Here is a 22,388-nt window from a genome sequence, read left to right on the forward strand (position 1 = left end):
ACATAGAAGAACGGATATATCTTTCCAAATTAGAGTTTCCATTTTCTTCAAGCAGATGCCTAGGAATGTATATCTATTTTTTACTGCTTCCTCATCAAACACTGCTATGGAGAAGATGAGCATTAGGAAATCATCTTGACTATTATAAATTTTTCAAATTTTAAGTGAGAAACGAATATAACATATGAAAATACAATAATATATTCGAAACTATAAAGAAGACTATCTTTGTCTTTTTCATGTTCTGCTTCATCGTACTGTATAGAATATAACATGGGGTTCTCTTTTTTTCATGGGATTTACAAAATACTACATAAGTTTTTATACATTTTGTTAAAAGTACATTCTAACTAATTTGAGTTAAAACATTAATGTTTTTAATTAACATTAATTAACATTTAAAATGTTTTTTAAAGATTGGGGATTTAATCTACATTCAGTCTCTAGAGTCAGAAATTAAGAAAAAAACAAAGAACTACTTTCTTTTGTAATGTGCTTATTTACTTTTTTATTGTGAAAAACTCAAAAGCTGCTAGAACATCACTAGTACAAGGAAAACATACTAATTGTGAGAGTTCATATAAGGAGTATTAGTATACCTTTCCTTATTCTGTTTTTGGTGAGGGAATCTTGAGAGGCCATATCCAGCAATAATCAGGGGTTACTCCTGGCTCTGCACTCAGAAATTACTCCTGGTGGAGCTTGGGGGACCATATGGGATACTTGGGATCAAACCCTGGTCAACCTTATGCAGAGAAAATGCCATATCTGCTGTACTGTCGCTCCATTCCTATTTTGTTTTTTCTTTTTTCTTTTTTTTTCTTTTTTGGGTCACACCCGGCGATGCACTGGGGTTACTCCTGCCTCTGCACTCAGGAATCACCCCTGGCGGTGCTCAGGGGATCACATGGGATGCTGGGAACCGAATCCGGGTCTTCCACGTGCAAGGCAAACACCCTACCCTCTGTACTATAGATCTAGCCCCTCCATTCCTGCTTAGCATTATTCTAAAATGATGAAATCACATATCTTCGAAGTATATTTTATAATCCTGGAATGAACTGCCATAGTTTAACTAAAACAGTGGTTTTAGAAGTTTTAAAACAGCGCCAGAGCAATAGTACAGTGGGTAGGGTGTTTGCCTTGCATATAGCCAAACCTAGTTTTGATCCCCAACATATCATATGGTCACCCCTAACACCTCCAGGTATAATTCCTGAGTGCAGAGCCAGGATCAACCCCTCAGCACTGCAGAGTGTGGCAAAAAAAAGTTTTAAAACATGGAGGAGCGCCAGAGTGATAGTACAGTGGCTAGGGCATTTGCCTTGCATGCTGTTGACCTGGGTTCAATCCCCAAGACTGTGGATGGTTCCCTGAGCATCGCCAAGGGTGATTCCTAAGTGCAGAGTCAAGAGTAACCCCTGAGCATCGCCGGGTGTGACCCAAAAACTAAATAAATAAAAAATAAAACAACAAAAAGTGGGAAAAGGACCAAGAATGCCCTGAGTTTAATCCCTGAACCTCCCTGGCCTCCCAGACACTGCCAGGAATGACCTCCTCAACTACCAACACCACCTTATGTAAGAGTTATGTAGATCGATTGGGTTGCTTTGGTTGTCTTTTTAAGACATAGTGGTTTTTGTTTGTTTTCTTTTTGGGTCATACCTGACAGTGCTCAGAGGTTACTCCTGGCTTTGCACACAGGAATTACTCCTGGAGTTGCTCAGGGGACCATATAGGATGATGAGGATTGAACCACCAGGGATTGAACCCAGGTCAGCTGCATGCAAGACAGATGCCCTACCCACTGTACTATTGCTCCGGCTCCAAGACATAGTGTTTTTTGTTAAATCAAGTTTTACTTGAATTTTAGGTACTTTGGGCAATGGGGGACCAGTGGTAGAGGCTCACCTGATGGTGTTCAGAGCTTATTCCAGGTTGCATAAGTGCAGAGCATTTATAAGCATTATAAAAATAGATTATTGGGGGGCTGAAGGCTATACGTAGCTGTGCTAAGGAATTACTCTTAGCTCTGTGCTCAGGGAACCTGATGTAATCCCTGAGGTCGAACCTGAGTGAGGCTTATGTAAGCGCCTTACACACTGTTTTATCCCTCCAACTCCTAACTGTATTATTTATCTATACAGGAATATGAGCAGAAATATAAAGCTGATAGAGAGAAATGGTTGGAAGAAAAAATGATGCTAATCACTCAAGCAAGAGAAGCTGAGAATCTAAGAAACAAGGAAATGAAAAAATTTGTTGAAGACAGAGAACGTTGTTTAAAGCAAGTGGTTGGTAACAATTATACATTCTCTGCATGTGTCTCCTCTGCTTTCTCCCCCTTTTCTTCGTTGCTGTTGTGATTGCTCTAAGGCCCTGTGTCTCATACACTTTGGTTGCAGTGCTTACACGCAGTTGGTTATGGCACACTGGAGATCGCAGACTTTGTTGTGGTGCCAAGGATCACAAACTGCAGTGCTGCTGGGATTACGCTCAGCAGCATGGGGGTGGCACTAGGGACCTCCAGGTTCTGCCTCAGACCCTCAAGAAAGGCTCTGAGCCGCATCTCCGGGCCCCATCTGCTTTCTCTTTATCAATGCAGTTTACTAATCCCTAAGAGGATTTTACTGTTCCAGTTTTTATCTTTCACTTCTTGTCCCAAGTTCACTTTTGCTCTTTAACTTTTTGCAGTTCATTTTGCAAGTTGGAGAAACTTTTAAATGTAGTCTAGAAATAGTACTAAAAAATCTATTTTCATCTCCAATGTTACCTTGATTCTGTTGTAAAAGTTTCTACATAATGAGTTATAGATTCTACTAGAAGCCAGTTCATTAGGACATTTTGTTGGGGGGGGGGGGTTAAGCTACACCTGGCAGTGCTTAGAGTTCTGGGATTTGGGGTTTTGGGTTCTTGCCTTCAAATCCTACACTCCAACCCTCTTGAGTCATCTCCCTAGCCCAGGACTTTTTTTTAAAGTCAGCTATACCATTTCTACAAAACCCTGGTAGAAATAATGTTTCATTTTATGTTGAACAGCTAATTATTTTTTTGAACAGTGATTCCATCTTAACTTGGGGATTTTTAAGTATTTTTTAACTTGGATTTTTTTCCCTTCTCTTTTAATGGAAAGGTTACTCAGAAACCCAGTGTTGCTAATCAGAAAAAAGAAGTTGGTGATTGATTCTAAGAAAATTGTCAGACAATACTTTAATATTAACTTTATTTATTTATTTATTTATTTTGATTGTGCATAGTCAATCTTTAATTCAGAACCAAATAGCATACTTACAGAACATCTGAGGGGGTCTGAGGTACAGAACTGCACATATTGTGATTTGCCATTTACAGAGGTCAAGCGTTTCAACAGAAACAATTCTTTGGGGGGAATTAACTCAAGGAGACACTCTGCCTGAGGCTATACTGAAAGATTCGCTCAGGGGCTATATGCATCTGTGTTGCGTTTCTCTTTCCCTGCTCGTACACATTAAACAAATTAAGTTTACGTCTTATTGATATTTGAAGTTATCGATACACACAGTAACAAACATTCCAAAACTTACTTCTCTGGGGTCCAGGAGCTAAGGTTAAAAGCTGGCTGGGATCCAGCTTTCTGGGGTTAGAGACTGCGGCAACTGAAGCTTGAGTCAAGTAATTATGATGGATGCCCAGGAGTGAAAAAATATACATATATATGTACATATATATATATTTTAATGTAGGCGTGCTGCTATTTATTCAACCACTGATTATGCTGATTGAATTGGGCATGAACTCCACTAATATAACTTTAAATTAAGAAATACATATATGCTTTTTAGGGTCAGGGTGATAGTACAGCAGATAGAGCGTTTGCCTTGCTTTTGGGTGTTACTCTTGGCTCCGTGCTCAGGGCTCACTCTTGGTTGGCTCGGGCGGGGGGCCCTAATGGGGTGTCAGGATCAAACCCAAGTTGGCTGACTGCAAGGCAAGTACCCCACTTACTGTACTATTGTTCCATCCCCATTTTGTTCATTTTTTAGATTTCATATAAATGAAAATATATAAAATGGCCTAATTTGCTCCTGCTTTCTTCATTTTCAATGTCATTTTTACTCTACTGGAATCCTCATATAAATTACTTTGAATCCGCTTTTCTCTATACACACACAGAAGTTGCCCTGAATCTGGTGGGGAGGGAAATAGGGAGGGGGGCCGGGGCTCAAACCCAGGCCTCACAAGTGGAAGAGTCGTGCTCAACCCGGAGCCACATGCCACATCCACAACTGCTGGAAATTTCACTAAGAATTATATCAGCTTTAAAGATCTGTTAAGGAAACTAACATCTTCGCACTGTTAAACCTTTGTCCTTAAACACACAGTATGTACTCTCGTGGGGCTGGAGCCATAGCACAGCGGGTAGGGCGTTTGCCTTGCACGCAGTCAACATGGCCAACCGGAGTTCGATTCCTCCGCCCCTCTCGGAGAGCCCGGCAAGTTACCGAGAGTGTCTCACCCGCAGAACCTGGCAAGCTCCCCGTGATGTATTCGATATGCCAAATACAGTAACAACAAGTCTCACAATGGAGACGTTACTGGGCCCGCTCGAGCAAATCGATGAACAATGATGTACTCTCTTGATTTATTTGTGTCCCCCTTAATTTTGTTTTTTCAGTATTGCTTGTATATTTCATGTTTAGATCTTATATTTTCCTCAATTTTTCACTATTTCATGATTGTTCTAACCCAGTTTATTTTTACTTTTCTAACGTTTGTTACAATTTATTGTTGTCATTTTACTGCAATTTTGCCCACTCACTTCTTCTCTTTGCTTTTTTGGGGGATGAGGGTGTCACACCCAGCGATGCACAGGGCTTACTCCTTGCTCTGCACTCAGGAATTATTCCTGAAGCTGCGTGGGAGACCATAGGGGATGCTGGGGATTGAACCCGTGTCAGCCTTGTGAAAAGCAAATGCTGTCCCTACTGTTCTATTGTTCTGACCCCATCGCTCATGTTTCAGGTGTTGAGCAAATGCAGACATTAATTTAAATCTGTAATTTTTTTACGTGAACAAGGGGAGGCGGAGCAAGGCAAAAAGCCCTCCGTGCTGTGCTATTACTCCGACCCCGAGGATTTTTTTTTTATGTTAAAGTGTTGTTTGATAAAGAGGGAGGGCATTTGCCTTGCACAAGGCTGACCTAATTGGATCCTCTGCTTTCTGTATGGTCCCCTGAACCTCGTCGTAAGTAATTTCTGAGCGGAGAGCCAGGAGTAACCCCTGAGCATTGCTGGGAATGACCCAAAAAAACAACAACAACAAAAGAGGTGAACAAGGGGCCAAAGCAATAGTAAAGTGGGTAGGATGCTTGACTCGCATGCGGTCCCAGGTATGATCCCCTATCCTGTATCCCCCAAACCCACTAGGATCACTGCCAGGTGTGTCACCATATCCAAACAACAAATAAAGAGGTGAGCAATAAACTGATTTTTAAATTTTGGACAGATAGGGATAAAATTTGCACATGAACATAGTGGACATATTCTGTAATTTGTTTTACAAGGAAATATTTTATCTGGGCTTTCTGATTAGGAAATGCTTACGGCACAGCTGACAGAGAAAGATAGTAACCTTCAGAAGTGGCGAGAAGAACGTGATCAGCAGGTTTCAGCATTGGAAATACAACTCAAAGCTCTTGCCTCCAGTAACATACATAAAGACAAAGAAATTGAACAGTTGAAGAAGAGCGCCATAGAAAATTCTAAAACAGTCAGTAGACTTTTGTTCTTCTCATTCATTTATTTTTAATTGAACTTAGGAAAAATTATTAAATTATTCCTAAAGGCTAGAAGACATGTTTTAGTAGGCCAGAGAGAACTCACTTCAAAAAAAGTTAAAGTTGGGGCTGGAGCGATATCACAGCGGTAGGGCATTTGCCTTGCATGCAGCCAACCTTGGCTGACCCGAGTTCAATTCCTCTGCCCCTCTTGGAGAGCCCAGCAAGCTCCCGAGAGTAGCTCGCCCGCAGGGCAAAGCCTGACAAGCTACCTGTGACCCAAAGCAAAAAAAAAAAAAAAGTTATTTGAGTATTTCTTGTGAATGTTGCGTTTTCAGAATTATGATTGGTTTTTCAATGATTAAGAAATAACTCAATTCTCCAATGTTTTGTGTGTAAACTCACACAACTTGGGGGGCACGACACCCACACGGCGGCGGCTCTATCTCTCCCGCCACCCGCGTTCGGTAGTCTCACCCTTCTACCACCCCGGAGAGGTCGATGGCGATGGTCAGGCGGGGGAAGGAACGAGGGCCAGGCTGGTTGGTATTAGTCGTAGTTTATTCTGATTCTTTCCTCTTCTCCCCTTGTCTCTCTATTTCCCCTCGTCTCTCCTGTCTCTGCTCCCATCTCTCTCTGTTTCTCCTCGTCTCTCCTGTCTCTGCTCCCATGCTACTTCATTCTCCTTCCCCATCCCCCTTCATCCTCCTCTTCCTTCTGATCCTCTCTGAACTTCTGCTTCTTCCTTCTGCCCCTCTCTGAACTCTCTTCTTCCTTCTCCTGCCCCTCTCTGAACTCTCTTCTTCCTTCTCCTGCTGCCGTCTCCCTCCTACAGTACAGTTAAATCCTCTCTCCTGAGGAATTGGGGGAACAATTACACATAGGTGTGGTCACAATCAATAGGGGTGGAGATCAACAGGGGTAGAAATCTTAGCCTCAGGGAAGACCGCTCCTAGGACAGATCCTTCCTTAGCAGGAGGACCCACCCTAGAGCAGAATTCCATGGGCGTGCCTCTCCTCTCCTTGACCGACAAGCGTACAAGAATATAATATAATATAAATCATTTTGTATGGATACAGTAAGAAATATCTTAAACTTATAGAATTGCTCTCCTAGGGCCATCTTGATCTCAGACTGCGGTGCTCAGGCCAGATAGTCTTTCCCACCCCTAGCAGGATCCTAGTCTTGTCGTTACCTTGGATCATGACAGCATTTGTCCATGATCAAACTCTTAACTTATAGTTAAGAATCGTGGCACTTTGGCCTGGCCCATTTCGCTGCCAGGGTAGCTCACTGCTTGCCCTGGGTCCATTCAGTCCCTCGTCGGGACCCTGCTTTTGGGGTGTTAGGAACTATGGGCAACTGAGGCTTAAGTCGAGAAAGATGCCCAGGAGTGAATAATATTCAAGGCCAATCAAATCCTAAGTTACAAAGCATAATGTTAACGTTCTTTCTGTATCTATACAAAAAGGATATTACTTTAAGGTAAACTATTCATAAGGCATAAGGAGAGGAGAAAGGCAATATTTCACTCATACATATAAAATCATAGATTTCTGGGAAACTGATCTTACAAATTAACAAAGTCTGATTAAGGGGAAAGCTGATTAACTGGGTGGGAGAGCATAGGGAAGATTGTTTACAGATAAACACAATGGAAGTGGAAGTGCTTCAGGAGCACCGTGATGGGTGTAACCAGATTAAACCTAAACTTCTTGAAGGACAAAGCAATGTTACCCAACATCTCCCCCTTTTCTGTTTACAAAAAACACAAAATTTGAAATAGAAAGAGTAACAATTACAAACACAAAGTCTCATTTGTTGTGGTAAAACTTCAGTCCACCCCTGAACCCAGAGCAGTGCTTGTTGCAAAGTGTCCAATAGTCCTGCACTGTTCAAGGGTGATCAGAGTCATTTAGTCACGTTTTGAAGAAATGGAGAGTCCGGATCACAATTTGAAGAGTTATTTCTGCAACAGCAACAGTAGTGGTCACAGCAGTGAGTCCCAGGGGAGTAGCTATTGGAGTCTGATGAACTTCAGGGAGCACTGGATCAGGCAGGGAGCACTGGAACAGGAGCATCACAATTTCTGTCAGGAGCTCTTCAGCAGGGGAATGCAGTCATTCTCTGGTCAGGTTCACTGGCAGTCATATATGTGCAACCTAGCTTATGTTTGGAAAAAACACTTTTTTAAAGTTATCAGGTTTCAACCATTGGGGTTTGGTACATCTCCATGCCTGTGGATAGAGAAAGAGACAGGGGGGAACTCCGACAGTTCTCCTAGAGAAAAATTAAAAGGCGTTCCTATTAAAAGTCATTCCTTTCTCCTTTGAGAGCTGAGACACCTGTGAATTCTAAGGAGAGGGTAAAAGTAAGGAATTGTTAATCCAAAATATGGGGTTCTGGAGTTGCCCAATCCACAACCTGTAAGAGAAGGGTATAAGGAATGCTTTTAATTTGATCTCATGATATGTTGAAGGAGCTGGAATCCTTTGCTGCAGGCCTTCTGATGCTGGCTTCTCTGATTTACCTGTGAATTCCAGCTGAAATCAGCTTGAAATCAGCTTGTCGATAGCTTGGAGCTGGAATTTAGAGAGTTGTAAGACTGCAAAGGTCTGAAAGTTAAAGCAAATAGATGAATTCGGCTCCTGATGAAATGCAATGAGACCCAAAGTTTCTTGGTGGAGTTATCTGTTGAAAGAAAAATATAGCTTCTTCCTCGAATGAGGTGTCTCCCTCATTCTGCCCAGTCTCTGTCAATTTTAATCAAAATAGAAGAATTAGTAGTTTTCTGAGCTTGTGCATCTTCCTGAAAATGCTTTTCAGCTGCTGTATATGGCTCCCCCCGAGGTAAATTCAAAATTTGTAAAGAGAACAATGTCAAGGACAAGGAGTTGAACGGGGCATACCTCCTTTTTTTTTTTTTTAAACTATGCCCGATTCACAGGTCCAGAAAGACCAGAATGAGATCTGATATCAGTAATAAAAACAAGTTCAGAGCACTTTTGTAAAAGAGACTGTTGCTGCTGAAGCAATTGTTGAGCTATATAACATTTGATGTATTTAGAAACTCAGTCACAATACCAGGAAAGAGACCAACAACATAAGCTGATTCTGAGATATTACTAGCAGGCCCTGGCACATGGGCGAGTGAAAAATCCAATGTGGCAAGAAGTTGTAGCCTTCATTGGAAGCTCTTTCTGATATCAGAAATAATTCGCTTCATAACCATAAACACACACACAAGCAGAAGTATCCTAGTGACAATGCCTTTTGTCCCTCACCAGACTCAGCATCTGTAATGGCTGAGTGGGTGAGCACCCAGGAATGAGGCGTCTCTGTGCCTCCTGGGTCAATAAGCAACGGCCGAGTGGGAGAATAACCACGTACCCACTGGCCTTGAAGCCGTTTTCCCAGAGGCGGCATCTCATGAACTAGAAGTAGAAGTTCACTTTTCCAAAAATTAAACTGTACCAGTCTAAGTCTTTGAATAACCTTCCTTGGAACTAGCACTTCACCATTGGTTCTGATAAAAGACCTGAGAGTCAGTTGTCCAGACTGAGTTCCTGGCAGATGTTCTTGGGAATCAAGACTAGAAACTAGAGAAGGCTTTCTCCGCCTCTGACCTGACTGAGGAATCTCAGGGTAGCTGAGCCCTTTTACACAAAGTTCTGCTTGGTTTGCCAGTGCAAATTCACTAATAGACACAACGCTTTGATCCCAAAGTTTCTCAGTTTTGTCCTGGCTCAAAACCTGATGCACGTTAGGTGCAGAACTCAGCTCCGCATGTCCCATACACGGGATAGCTTCTTCCCTGAACTCAACCACTTGTTGGTGAGCCTCTAAATGCTCTGCATGAGGAATGGAGTCAGGGATCGGAGATGCCTTTCCTTGCACTGTCAGGAAGTCTTCCAGACAACCATGAAAACCTGATGTGCTGCTTGTACCGTTTGCTTGAGCAAACTCCCTTTCTACCTGGGGGTTCAAATCTTGTCCCTTTGCACCAGAATTTAATCTGCAGGGACTCTGGGTGAGAGAAATACTAACTGTATCAGAGCAGGGAATATCCAAAGCGGCACTCCTTGCCGTGGCTGGTTGCAGTGAATCTACTGATTGGAGCTCTGAAGCTCCACACTGGAGAGAAGAGCTGCAGCTGGGAATGTCCCCTGATTTTGCGGGGCCTGGGGCTGGCCCCACTGTACGTTTCCCGAATTAGGATCACCAGCTACACCAAGATTGAAGGGACAATCTCTGGCCCAGTGGTTTCCATTACGGCATCGTGGACAAGGTCCAGGTGGTGGTCTCACAGTTGCACGTTTGGGAGGTGCCCTGCAATCCTTACGGAAGTGGCCTGATTTCCCACAATTAAAACATTTGCCCTGATTTTGTCTCTGTATGGCATAGGCCTCGGCAGCATTAATGCGTGCCTGATGTTTGATAGAACCAACATTCCGACATGCCTTCAAGTACCCCATTATGTCCTCCTTCTCCTTGTCCGACAAGCATATAAAATATTAAATTTAATTGGGAAATAAGTAATTTGTAATATAGTCCGTAATATACTTTAGGATGGTGGAATGTGGTTTCACTTCAATTCCTGCTGATATTTAAAATATTGGTGGCATCCTACTTTTACTATTTACTAAAGAAAAAAACTATTTTAAAATAAACACAATGTATATCATACAAAATCATTCAGAAGCTAGATTGTTGGGGCTGGGAGCCCTTGATAAACAGAATTCCTTTTGTTGTTTTTTTTTTTTTTTGAGGGGCACCTTTGGTACCCAGAGGGCCGCACCCAGTGATCATTGGCCAACCAGGCCTTTTTTGTTGTACCTTGTTTTGGGGGGAGTGTGGGGAGGCCATACCCAAGAGTGCTCGGGGCTTACTCATGTATGTATCTGCACTTAAGGGTCACTCCTGATAGTATTCTGGGAACCACAGTGGTCCCGGGGATTGAACTTGTGTTGGCCATACACAAGACAAGTGACTTCCCTGTATTGTCCCCTTGCCCTGGCCAACAAGACGCAGTAGCCCAAGAGTATAGCACTACTCGAGGGGCCAAAGACTACCAGGACCACCCAGCAATACCAGGACCACACTTGGTATTGGGGGCTTCAAAGGCTGTACCTGACAATGCCAAGGGAATAAGGGACGCATTTTACAAATGTTCCTTCTCCAAGAATCCCATCACACCCCATCTAGATCTAGTCTTTCCGGAATACATGACCTGCACTTAAAATTTTGAAGCTCAGGGCCAGAGAGATAATATAATGGGTAAGGTGCTTTCCTTGCATGCAGCCAACCCGTTTCGATCCCCAGCATCTCGTATGTTCCTCTGAGCACTGACAGGAGCAATTCCTCGGTGACGATCCAGGGGTAATTCCTGAGCATCACCAAGTGTGATAACCCCCTCACTCCCCCCAAAAGAAATTTTTATGAGGGCTAGGCAGAGAGCTCAGAAATGGAATGCACAGAGCCTGGCAGAGATTCTGGCAGAGCTGACCCCCAGTCAACAAGTTTTGAAGTTTGTAGCAATGAAGTCGAGGTGTGTATATGGTGTCATGGTCCTTTACCCCCCTCTCCCCCTTTTTAGGCAGCACCAAGGATGGCGGTCCCAGGGCTTCCCCCAGGGCAGTGCTCTCCACTGAGCCAAGGCCTCCACAGTCCATTTTTTTTCCTCTACCTTTGGCCTTTAATTACTTAATAGCATTTGCAAGGTAATTTGTCAGTTTTTGTAAGTGTTATTATGTAGTTTAATATACAGTTATATGATCTCTGGGGTCTGGGAAAGTAATTAAGCTTTTCAGGAGTGTTGAAACTACTTTGGGAGAATAGATTACCAAATGGATATTATTCTTTCCAAATTATCACCTAAAATAGCAGCTGCATAAGTATAAACAAACTTGGGGAATCAAAAATATCTTTAGGGGGCTGGAGCGATATTATAGCTGGTAGGGCACTTGTCTTGCACGTGGATGACCCCTGGGTTCAATCCCCTAGACAATTATGGGTCCCCTGAACTTGCTGGGAGTGATTTTCTGAGTACAGAGCCAGGAGTAACCCCTGAACATTGTCAGATATGGTCCAAAATTTTTTAAAAAAGTTATAAAAGATAAGATAGAGATGATTATTTTTTCTTATAAGAGTTTTCTTTGTGGGGGGGCGGGGGCTGGAGCGGGTAGGGCGTTTGCCTTGCACGCGGCTGACCGGGCTCGATTCCCAGCATCCCATATGGTCCCCTGAGTACTGCCAGGAATAAATCCTGAGTGCAGAACCAGGAGTAAGCCCTGTGCATTGCTGGGTGTGACCCAAAAAAACGCCAAAAAAAAAAGTTTTCTTTTGGTTGGGGGAGGAACAAGGGAGGGTCCATTCAGTGATGCAGTATCCAAGAGGCACTGCAGTGCATGACATCATGTCTGGGGCCCTCCAGATCTAAGAATACACTCTAGCCCTTTGATTTATTTCCTCAGCCTCTGCAGAAGCATCGTTTTTTTTACTTTTTTGGGTGATTATGGGGGGAGGGCCTCGCAAGTGGAGTTCTAGAGCCAGTCCAGGTGATACTGTGCCAAGAAGGTCATTTGGTTGAATGGCTGGGGCCCTGTGTTACCAAGAACCATCAGAACCATCCCAACAGTGCTCGGTCATGCAGGTGGTGCTGGGCTCAAACTGGGGTCAACATGTGCCCTAACCACTATTGTTATCTCCCTGTCCCTGAAATGTTTCTTTAATAAGCATTTTATTAAATTGTATGATTGGGTGGGGGATTGTTCTTGGGTTTAGGTTTGGTTTGGTTTGGTTTGGTTTGGTTTGGTTTGGTTTAGGGAGGGGAAGTTTTGGAACACACTCAGCGAAGCTCAGGGGTTACTTCTGGTTCTGCATTCAGGAATTACTCCTGGCAGTGCTTGAGTAACCAGAAGGAATGCCAGAGATCAAACCCAGGTCAGCTTCATGCAAGGCCTTACCTGCTGTACTATCACTCTGGCCCAAAATTGTATTGATTTTTAATGATATACAATAATTTTGTCACTGAATCTCAGTAATTCACAATGAGATTCCTTAATTTTCAGTGGACTTTAGATTTCTGTGTATCATTTTGAGAAATAAATAAAGAAATTTTCTAATTGTCTGATAGTAGATAAAAATTTTATTCACCCCAAGTTTTGAAGATAAAATTAATACTTCATATGTATCTTTGAGCACATTTATTGGTAGCACTCAGTATTGAACCTTGCTGATCTGCTGCTATATAGATAGTATGTACAGGCATAGATCTAGAGGTTGTATAGGGACTTCAAAGAAGACATGATTGCCCTTCTCGAGGAATAAGGAATCTGGTAAGACTTTATGTGCTCGCTATGTTTGTTTTTGTGCTCGCTAAGAGTTTATGTGCTCACTATCAAGGCAAAGGTGCCACAGGGGGAGTTGGAGAGATAATACGTGGGTGAGCTACTCACCTAGCACACAGCTGACTCCAGTTTGATCCCCAGCACTGCAGAAGATGCCCCTGAGCACTACCAGATGTGATTCCTGAGTACCACCGGTGTGGCACCAACGGCTTACTCCTGGCTCTGCCATTGCACGTCATTCTGGGTGGGGACCCTCTTCAGTTCTTTGTCTTTTATCAGTACTTATGAGAGTTGATGTCAATTCATACACGGCAAATAAAGTTTTTGTTGTAGGATGGATCTGGCGTCATTGACTCTTGTGAAGTGTCAACAGAAAATAATCCAACAACTCGATTTTCAAAACCCGAGTTAGAGATTCAGTTTACCCCCTTACGGCCAAACGTAATGGCAGTGAAACACCCCGGCTGCTCCTCACCAGTGACAGTTAGGATTCCCAAGGCCCAGAAGAGGAAAAGTAGTGAAATAGAGGAGGTGAACTTTTTTGTTTTAAAGACACTGTATTTACAATATTGATACTGGAAGGGTTTCATGCAAAAACCACTCCAATGCTACACCCTACACCAGAGTGTCATCTTCCCTTGGCTGTATCCCAGAACCTACCTGCTCTTCCACCCGATCCCCTCTGCAGTGGTGTGCTTCCTGTTAAAGACCAGTTCTCAGTTTCTATTGTCTTTGAGTATTTTTGTTTCTTTACTACATTACTTTATATAAATAGGTGAGGGAGATTATTCTGTGCTTATCCCTCTGCTTCTGAGTAACTTCATTCACCATGATACATCCAAATATTGGAGATATTTATTTAATATTTAATGGGTAAGTAAATTACTAAATTCTGCTCTTACAGAACAGAGTAGCATTTATGGTATAATTTATATTTTATACTCTATAAGAATATTATCACAGGGCTAGAGTGATAGTACAGCAGGTCGGCATTTGCCTTGCATATGACTGATCCGTATTCAATTCCTGGCGTCCCATCTGGTCACCCTCAGAGCAGTACACCTAGGGTTCACTCCCAGCAGTGTTCAGGGAACCACAGGGGCTGCTGGGTATTGAATCCAGGTCTGCTGCATGCAGGGCAAGTGCCCTACCCACTGTACTACTGCTCTGGCACCAGATATATTAACTTTATTGAAAATCATACCTGTAAAAATTTTGTAGAAGATTCTTTCAATACTGATTCTAAAACCACAATATTCTACTGTGTGAATTTAATAATAGATAGCTTAAAATAATTACTGAAATACATATCATTTTTATAGCAACAAGCATATAACTTAGAAAGTAGAAAGAATAATTATATTACAATTAAAAAACAATTTTCATGGGGCTAGAGCAATAGCACAGGAGGCAGAGAGCCTGCTTTGCACACAGCTGACCTGGGTTCAATTCCGGGTATCTCATATGGTCCTCTGAGTAATTCTTGTGTGTAGAGCCAGGAGCAATCCCTTACCATCACCAAATGAGATTGTCCTCAGCGTTGCGGGATCTTGAGCAGCATTTCTGGCCTCTTCCCATTCTGTCTAGTCACATCTCTGATCTCTCAGGCAGGGGCAACGCTGTCTCTGTGGTTTGTAGACATAGCCAGGATCCCTGGGATCAGATCACCTGGTCAAGATCTCAGTTTTTTAAGTGTAGAGAAAAAATATTTTTAAGAAATTAACCATTGGTGAAATTTATTATTTTTAGAATTTGGTGAGGGTTGGAGTGATAGCATAGCGGTAGGGCGTTTGCCTTGCACGCAGCCACCATGGCCGATTCAAGTTTCATTCCTCCGCCCCTCTCGGAGAGCCCGGCAAGCTACCGAGAGTATCTCGCCTGCACGGCAGAGCCTGGCAAGCTCCCCGTGACCTATTCGATATGCCAGACACAGTAACAACAAAGTCTCCAATGGAGACGTTACTGGGCCCACCCGAGCAAATCGATGATCAACGGGAGGGCCTTTTTACTTAGAATTTGGTGAAATGTGAAAATAAGAAGAATGCTACACCCAAAACCAATCCGAAATCCCCTTTTCCAGAGTGCAGAAATTCTCCCAAAAAGGAACAACAGGTTTGTCTTTTGATTTGTCCCATATTAGCTCTTTCCACAACTGTAACTAGAAGATAAAAATAAAGATGTCAGAATTGATTAGTATTGGAGCCAGAGAGATAGGACAGCGGGTAAGGCTCTTGCTTTGCACATGGCCAACCTGGATTCAAACCCCAGCATCCCGTATGGTTCCCTGAGTACCACCAGGATGGATTCCTGAGTGCAGAGCCAGGAGTAATCTCTGAGCATTGTCCGGTGTGACCATCTCCCCATCCCTCCACAACCTCCCCCCCCCAAAATTGATTAGTATTACCAGTTTTACTCAATATAATTCATTTAGCATCTCTTTCTTGTTCATTCATTCATCTTGGAATAGAAACATCAGCATTTGGCCACAACTCGATGTGTTTATTTCTGTATTAGCCCTCTGCCTGGCACAGTACTTTGCCATCCTCTGGCCCTTTCATCCTGTTCTTCACATACTTAATAAAATAAGTTCTTTGCTTTAGGCTTCATAACCTGTGTCTGCCGTCTTCTTATGTTGTTTTGATTTGGTTTGGTTTGGCTTTAAAGCCACACCAACTGTGCTTAGGCCTTACTCCTGGAAGGGATCAGGGGACTGTATGTGGTACAGGGATGGGGGGGGGGTCAAACCCAGGTCAGTGCAGGCAAGCGCCTTATCTGCTGTACTATCTCTTCAGCCCTTTGTCTGCCACCTTTTTTTTTTCTTTCTTTTTGGGTCACACCTGGCGATGCACAGGGGTTACTCCTAGCTCTGCACTCAGGAATTACACCTGGCGGTTCTCAGGGGACCATATGGGATGCTGGGAATCGAACCTGGATTGGCTGCATGCACAGCAAACGCCCTACCCGCTGTGCTATTGTTCTGCCCCCCCCACCCCTCCCACCGTGCTTGCCTTCTTAGCTGTGTTTACAAGTATTTATTTCTGACATTCCTCAGCAACAGTAACAAAACACGTTTGTCTATTGGGTTTCCACACAACTTCCATCTAAGAAAACTTATTCTTTACAAATTCAAGCCTACAATGTTAGTATTAGCTTGACTACTAAGGAGAAAGAAGAAACGTTACAGAAATTTGGAGACTTCTTACAACATTCACTAGCAATTCTCCAGTCAAAAGGTTTGTTGAAAATTAATTAAATGACCTTGCATGTTAAGTATAAAGTATTTTCTGATGTCTGGTATATAAAGTCAATGGCTGATTATTATATTTCAAACAGACTAATAATAATAAAAGAGTCCCTATGTTAGATACTGTGGAGGTTCAGGGGATAATAGGATGATAAATCTAATGTTTAATGTGAAGTGGAGAAGAAAGATCTACATATAAGTAATGATATGCCTAAGGTAACATTAAACTAGTGATGAAAGTTGCAAGCAGAGTGCTATAGGAGTGTTGGATGAAAGAGGACTATAGTGATTGGGAATCTGAAAGAAAATTTTACTGAAGAAATGAAATTTAATCTGAGTATTTAAAGTTGTCAAGATTACAGGTTTTAGTATTTGATATAAACCTCCCCCTTGGTTTATGGACCTCTCAGTGGTGCTTAGAGCTGATTCCTGGCTCTGTGCTCAGGAATCACTCCTGGTGGGGCTCAGGGGTGCTGGGGATTGAACCCAGATTGGTCACATGCAAAGCAAGTGCCCTATCTGCTGTACTATCACTCCATCCTCAAGCTTGAATTTTTTTTTTCTTTTTGGGTCATGCCCAGCGATGCTCAGGGGTTACCCCTGGCTCTACACTCAGGAATTAGTCCTGGCGGTACTTGGGAGACCGTATGGGATGCCAGGGATCAAACAGGGGTCGGCCGCGTGCAAGGCAAATGCCCTACCCATTTTATTATCTCTCAGGCCCCAGGTTTGAAATTCTTAAGGAATAATTTCAGATCTTTGAAGTTTGAAAATTATTACAAGAATTAGTGTCTATATTTTTTTCACAGCAAAGAAGATAATTGAAACAATGAGTTCTTCAAAGCCCTCAACTGTAGAAGCAAGTAAAGAAAATGAGTCTCGACCGAAATGGAAATTGCACACACATGAAATTAAATCTCCTGTTGATATATCTGTCCAAGTGGTAAGCTGCTATTTCAGTTTCCTTAAATTTTCTAAAGTTTTGATAACAATTTAAAGTATAAATGGATTGAATTTCTATTCTCTCTAAATCATATCTCTTAAAATACATGTTTTAAGAATAATATTTGTTATGTGGGGCTGGAGCAATAGCACAGCTGGTAGGGCGTTTGCCTTGCACTCGGCCGATCCAAGTTCAATTCCTCCACCCCTCTCGGAGAGCCCAGCAAGCCACCGAGCGTATCTCGCTCGCACGGCAAAGCTTGGCAAGCTACCCGTGATATATTCGATATGCCAAACACAGTAACAAGTATCACAATGGAGACATTACTGGGCCCACTCAAACAAATCGATGAACAACGGGAGGACAGTGACAGTGACAGTAACAGTAACTTCTTATGTGATATATACTAAATATGGGCTGAAGAGATAGTACAGCAGGTAAGACACTCGTCTTGCATGCAGCCAACTTGGGTTCAATTCCCAGGCCACATAAGGTCTCCTGAGCCCCTCCAGGAGGAATCCTTGAGTACATGGCTAAAAGTAACCCCTGAGTTACTTTGTTTTTTATTGCTCCCTGGGCTGGAGCAATAGCACAGCGGGTAGGGCGTTTGCCTTGCACGCGGCCAACCCGGGGTCAATTCCCAGCTTCCCATATGGTCCCCCGAGCACCACCAGGAGTGATTACGGAGTGCAAAGCCAGGAGTAACCCCTGAGCATCACCGGGCGTGACCCAAAAAAAGTAATAAATAAAAGTAACCCCTGAGTATAGCCAGGTATGGCCCAAAAACAAACAAAAAATTCATACACACACACACACACACACACACACACACACACACACACATAGTCTATATAAATGCTGCATCAATATACACAAGTGTTCTACATTTACATTTGTAAATTCATAGGGGAATTTTAATTACATCCAGAGTTGTTACTGGTAATTTATTTGCTTCCAGAGTTATTTTTCTTGCTATCTTTATCACAAAAGTTATACAAATCTGGGCCAATGTGTGCCTGTTAAAAATGGAGAATTGACGTTATTTCCTCCCACCTTTTCTTTAAACATCCATCCACATTCCATTAAGAAAAGACTGTAGTTTATCACCCTAACACTTATGACTCATTCTCCTCACTCAGAACAGGTTGTGCTATTGCAGGGAAAGATCTCATTTTCTCGCATGTAAAAATGTACTTTGGAGAAAAGCCTTCAACAGAAAATGGCAAAGAAAAATCAGGGGAGAGGCATTCGCAATATTACCCATCAGATAAAAGATAGACATTGGGGGGTGGGGGACGTTGTTTGTTTTAGGCCACATCCAGCAATGCTAAGGGATTACTCCTGGCTCTGCACACAAGAATTACTCCTGACAGAGCTTGGAGGACCATATGGGATTCCAGGGATTGCCTCTGGTCAGTGTGTGCAGGACAAGCACCCTACCTGCTGTGCTATCCCTCTGGCCCCATGAAAATCATTTTTTAATTGCAACATAATAATTAATCTTTCTACTTTCTAAGTTATATGCTTGTTGCTATAAAAGATCATAACAGTAAAAGAGTCTTTTGCAAAATCTTTACAGGCATGATTTTCTATAAAGTTAGTATATCTGGAACTAGAGTGATGGTACAGCGGGCAGGGCACTTGCCTTACATACAGCTAATCTGTATTCAATACCCAGCAGTCCCTATCACTGCCAAGAGTGAACCCTAAGTTCACCACAAGGTGTGACCCCCAAAATACAAAAAAAAGATAATATACCTGCAGTTTAAGAGAAAAAAAGATCTCATACTGTACCTACTTCTCCATTGTTAAGCTCATGAACATCTCAGTCATTATATCTTTTAATTCATTTTTCATTTTTTTAATTGTGAAATTGTTTATTTTAGATTGTGATGAACCGGAAAATGATCGTGAGATTCTTAATCGATGACTTCGAGCTAAAATAGCCAAATAAATCACCTATGAAAAGTCTTTTAATATAAATACTATATTCATAATAATTGTAACTTCCATTTTGCCTTTTTAAGCTTGTTGTATATAAATATATATGTGTATATATATATATGTGTGTGTGTATGTGACGCATTAAATTCCCATTTGTATACATTGCTATTTTATAGTAGAAATAATTGAATAAAGAAAACAAATCAACAGTAAATTTACTTGTCTGTATTTTCCTTTTATCCCAGTCTTATAATCAGTGAAGTTCCTGGGAAAAAATGCTTTTGTTTTTGTTTTTCTACAAATAGATGTTATAGGTCAGCTACTTGCTTTACTTATAAGTATCTTATGAATTGTTTTTCCTGCAGCTTTCAGAAAAAATACAGCCAATTTTATGTTTGACTTATAGAAACAGTCCAGGGAGCTAGTATATACAGGAATTCCAGTAGCAGCAACTATAAAAAAGGTACACACACAAAATTTAGAGATCTATCTTTCTTATCTAATAAAGTTTGAGTTCTGGTTTTCCTAGGGCATAGAGGGAGACTTGGAGGCACGTTAGAAATAATATTTTCTTAATTTTGTAGATGAAAAACTAGTACTCAAAGTTTAATTATATTCTCAAGATACAATGACCTTCTGTTTTAAAAATATACAGTAGCGGGGCTGGAGCAATAGCACAGTGGGTAGGGTGTTTGCCTTGCATGTGGCCAACCCGAGTTCGATTCCCAGCATCCCATATGATCCCCTGAGCACCGCCAGGGGTAATTCCTGAGCGCAGAGCCAGGAGTAACCCCTGTGCATTGCCGGGTGTGACCCAAAAAGCAAAAAATAAAAAAAATTTTAAAAATAAAAATATACAATAGGGGCAGAGCAATAGTGTGTGTAGGACCAGTAGTGCCCCTGAGTATCTCCAGGTATGACCCAAAATGCCAAAAAAAAAGAATTTCAAGATGAGGGCAGGAAAAATAGTACAGTCGGTAAGTAAGTGTTGGATTATAGTTCTCAACATTTTAAGAAGTCCCATTGGTTTGTCCTTTCTACCCTCCTACCCCCCTGCAGGGAACTTAGGTTTACTGAGTTACACCCACCACAGTGACCCCTAGGCACATCCAAGTCCACTGGGCACTCCCAATCCTCAGTGTTTATCCTTAACCCCTCCTTTGTGTTTTTCTTTCCCTATCTGTTAGTCACAAATATTTCTAATCCAGACACTGTAAATTGTAAAGTCAAATCTTCTAAGGGCTATGGATTTTATATATGTAAGTGAAATACTGCTTTTCTCTTTGCTTTATGTCCTCTGCATAGTTGATTTTAGAGCAGTGTCCTTTTTGTATAGACACAGGAAGACAGTGAATGCTATGCTTTTATAACTTGGGAGCTAATTGATTCCAAATATGTACTCCTAGGCATATGTTATATTTACTTGATTTAAGCCTCAGTTGTCCTTAGTTCCTAACACCACAAAAGGGCTTCTCACCAAGGGACTTAGATGGACCCAAGGGCAAGCTGTAAGCTACCCTGGCTTTAAGAAGGGACAGGCTAAGTGCCATGAGAAGTATAATAAGTTTAATAAGTTATGAGCACAGTCATGGAACAAACTCTGACATTACTCAAAAAGAAGTAATTAAGTAAGGATCCTGTTGGGGTTAGGAAAAACTAACCTGGCATGAGAACTGTAGTCTGGGAAATATAGTGAAATATCCTCAGGAAGAGCCACCCTTTAAACTTAATATGTACTGTGTTAATAATACTGTGTTCATACAAAATCACCAGAAATATTATTAAGAAGTAAATTTACTGGGGGCTGGAGCAATAGCACAGCAAGTTGGGTGTTTGCCTTGCACGCGGCCGACCCGGGTTCGATTCCCAGCATCCCATATGGTCCCCTGAGCACCACCAGGAGTAATTTCTAAGTGCAGAGCCAGGAGTAACCCCTGTGCATCGCTGGGTGTGACCCAAAAAGCAAAAAAAAAAAAGTAAATTTACTGTGATTATATGAATTACTAGCTAAGGAAAGGAGAAAGAAATGCGCCCTTTAATAGAATTCCTTGGGCCATCTAGCAGGAATCTAGAGTGCGGGACCCCCTAGAGGAGATTCTGTCCTCGGGTGGATCTCCTAGAAGAACTTCCCCCAAAGGAAGGGCTTTGCATCTGTTCCTTGTTTATGCTAATATTCAACCACACCTATGTATAATTGTTGCCCCCCCCAATCCTTCACTATTTCTCTATAATTAACGCTGTGAGACTTAAATAAACGGCCACTGATTCCCAACCAGACGAGTGGCCCCCATTTCTCTGTCCGTTGGCTGGCCAAGGAACAGTGATTGCACCTGAACACCCCAGGGGATCCCCAGGTCACCTCAGGGCACTGGCTCGGGGCAAGAACAAGTAAGTAGTGCTTGCCTTGCTTGAGGCCAACTTCAGTTCCATCCCAGGCATCACACATCTGGGTTCCCTAAACACCTCCAGTTGTAGCGCAAAAATGCAAAACTTCAAAATGAGAAATGGTGAAACCATAAGAAGGAAAAGAGGAAGTAGCATATGCTCTGGATTCATCCATGCCACACTGAACACTGCCGGAAGTGATCCTGATCCAAGAGCATTGCAGAGTGTGGCCAACCAAAAATAAAAGCCCAAGAGATGCAAATATAGTACATGTTAAAATGGGAAGAGGACATATGCTGCCGAGATCTCTTCATGATGTATTTTTTTTGTCTTCAGATGCATTAGGATCAATTAAGATCCCTTTCAAAATATCCTGGTTAACTTTTATATATGCAGAGAGCTACAGGCCAAGACAATTTGAAAAAATTGACATAGCTTACCAAAATTCCTTTTCTGGTTTTTCCCACTCAGGAGAATTCCTCAATCCCTCGCTTTTTTTTTTTATTATGCCAGGATCTGTCCTCAGGGATCACTCTTTGCTGTGCTGGGGGAGCTTATAGGGTGTCAGAGGTTGACCCAGGTTGACCCCAGCAAGACAACTGCCCTAATTGCTGTTCTATATCGCTCTCCCACCGGCTGCAGTCTCTTGAACACCTCTCTCTCCCTCTCTCCCACACTCACACTTCTCTAAGTGAATTTCTTTCAATAAAATTATTTTGTGGGGGCCAGAGCAATAGTACAGTGGGCAATGTGGGTAGGGCGTTTGC

The 22,388-nt window shown here is 42.2% G+C and overlaps 1 protein-coding gene across 1 annotated transcript in view; it reads left to right on the forward strand.

Annotated features, from left to right (window-relative positions):
• LOC130024142 (kinesin-like protein KIF20B) overlaps window positions 1-19,238 on the forward strand; it is a 41,622-nt gene extending 22,384 nt beyond the window's left edge. The window contains 9 exon segments of the mRNA XM_056114788.1: window positions 2,148-2,294; window positions 2,406-2,510; window positions 5,572-5,748; window positions 11,206-11,304; window positions 13,439-13,636; window positions 15,119-15,233; window positions 16,204-16,338; window positions 17,159-17,292; window positions 19,179-19,238. Of these exon segments, the coding sequence (XP_055970763.1) occupies window positions 2,148-2,294; window positions 2,406-2,510; window positions 5,572-5,748; window positions 11,206-11,304; window positions 13,439-13,636; window positions 15,119-15,233; window positions 16,204-16,338; window positions 17,159-17,292; window positions 19,179-19,238 (1,170 nt within the window).
• The last annotated feature ends 3,150 nt before the right edge of the window (window positions 19,239-22,388 follow it).

Source organism: Sorex fumeus, unplaced genomic scaffold (genome assembly GCF_029834395.1).
Source record: "Sorex fumeus unplaced genomic scaffold, SorFum_2.1 ptg000028l, whole genome shotgun sequence".
In the NCBI taxonomy this organism is placed as follows: domain Eukaryota; kingdom Metazoa; phylum Chordata; class Mammalia; order Eulipotyphla; family Soricidae; genus Sorex; species Sorex fumeus.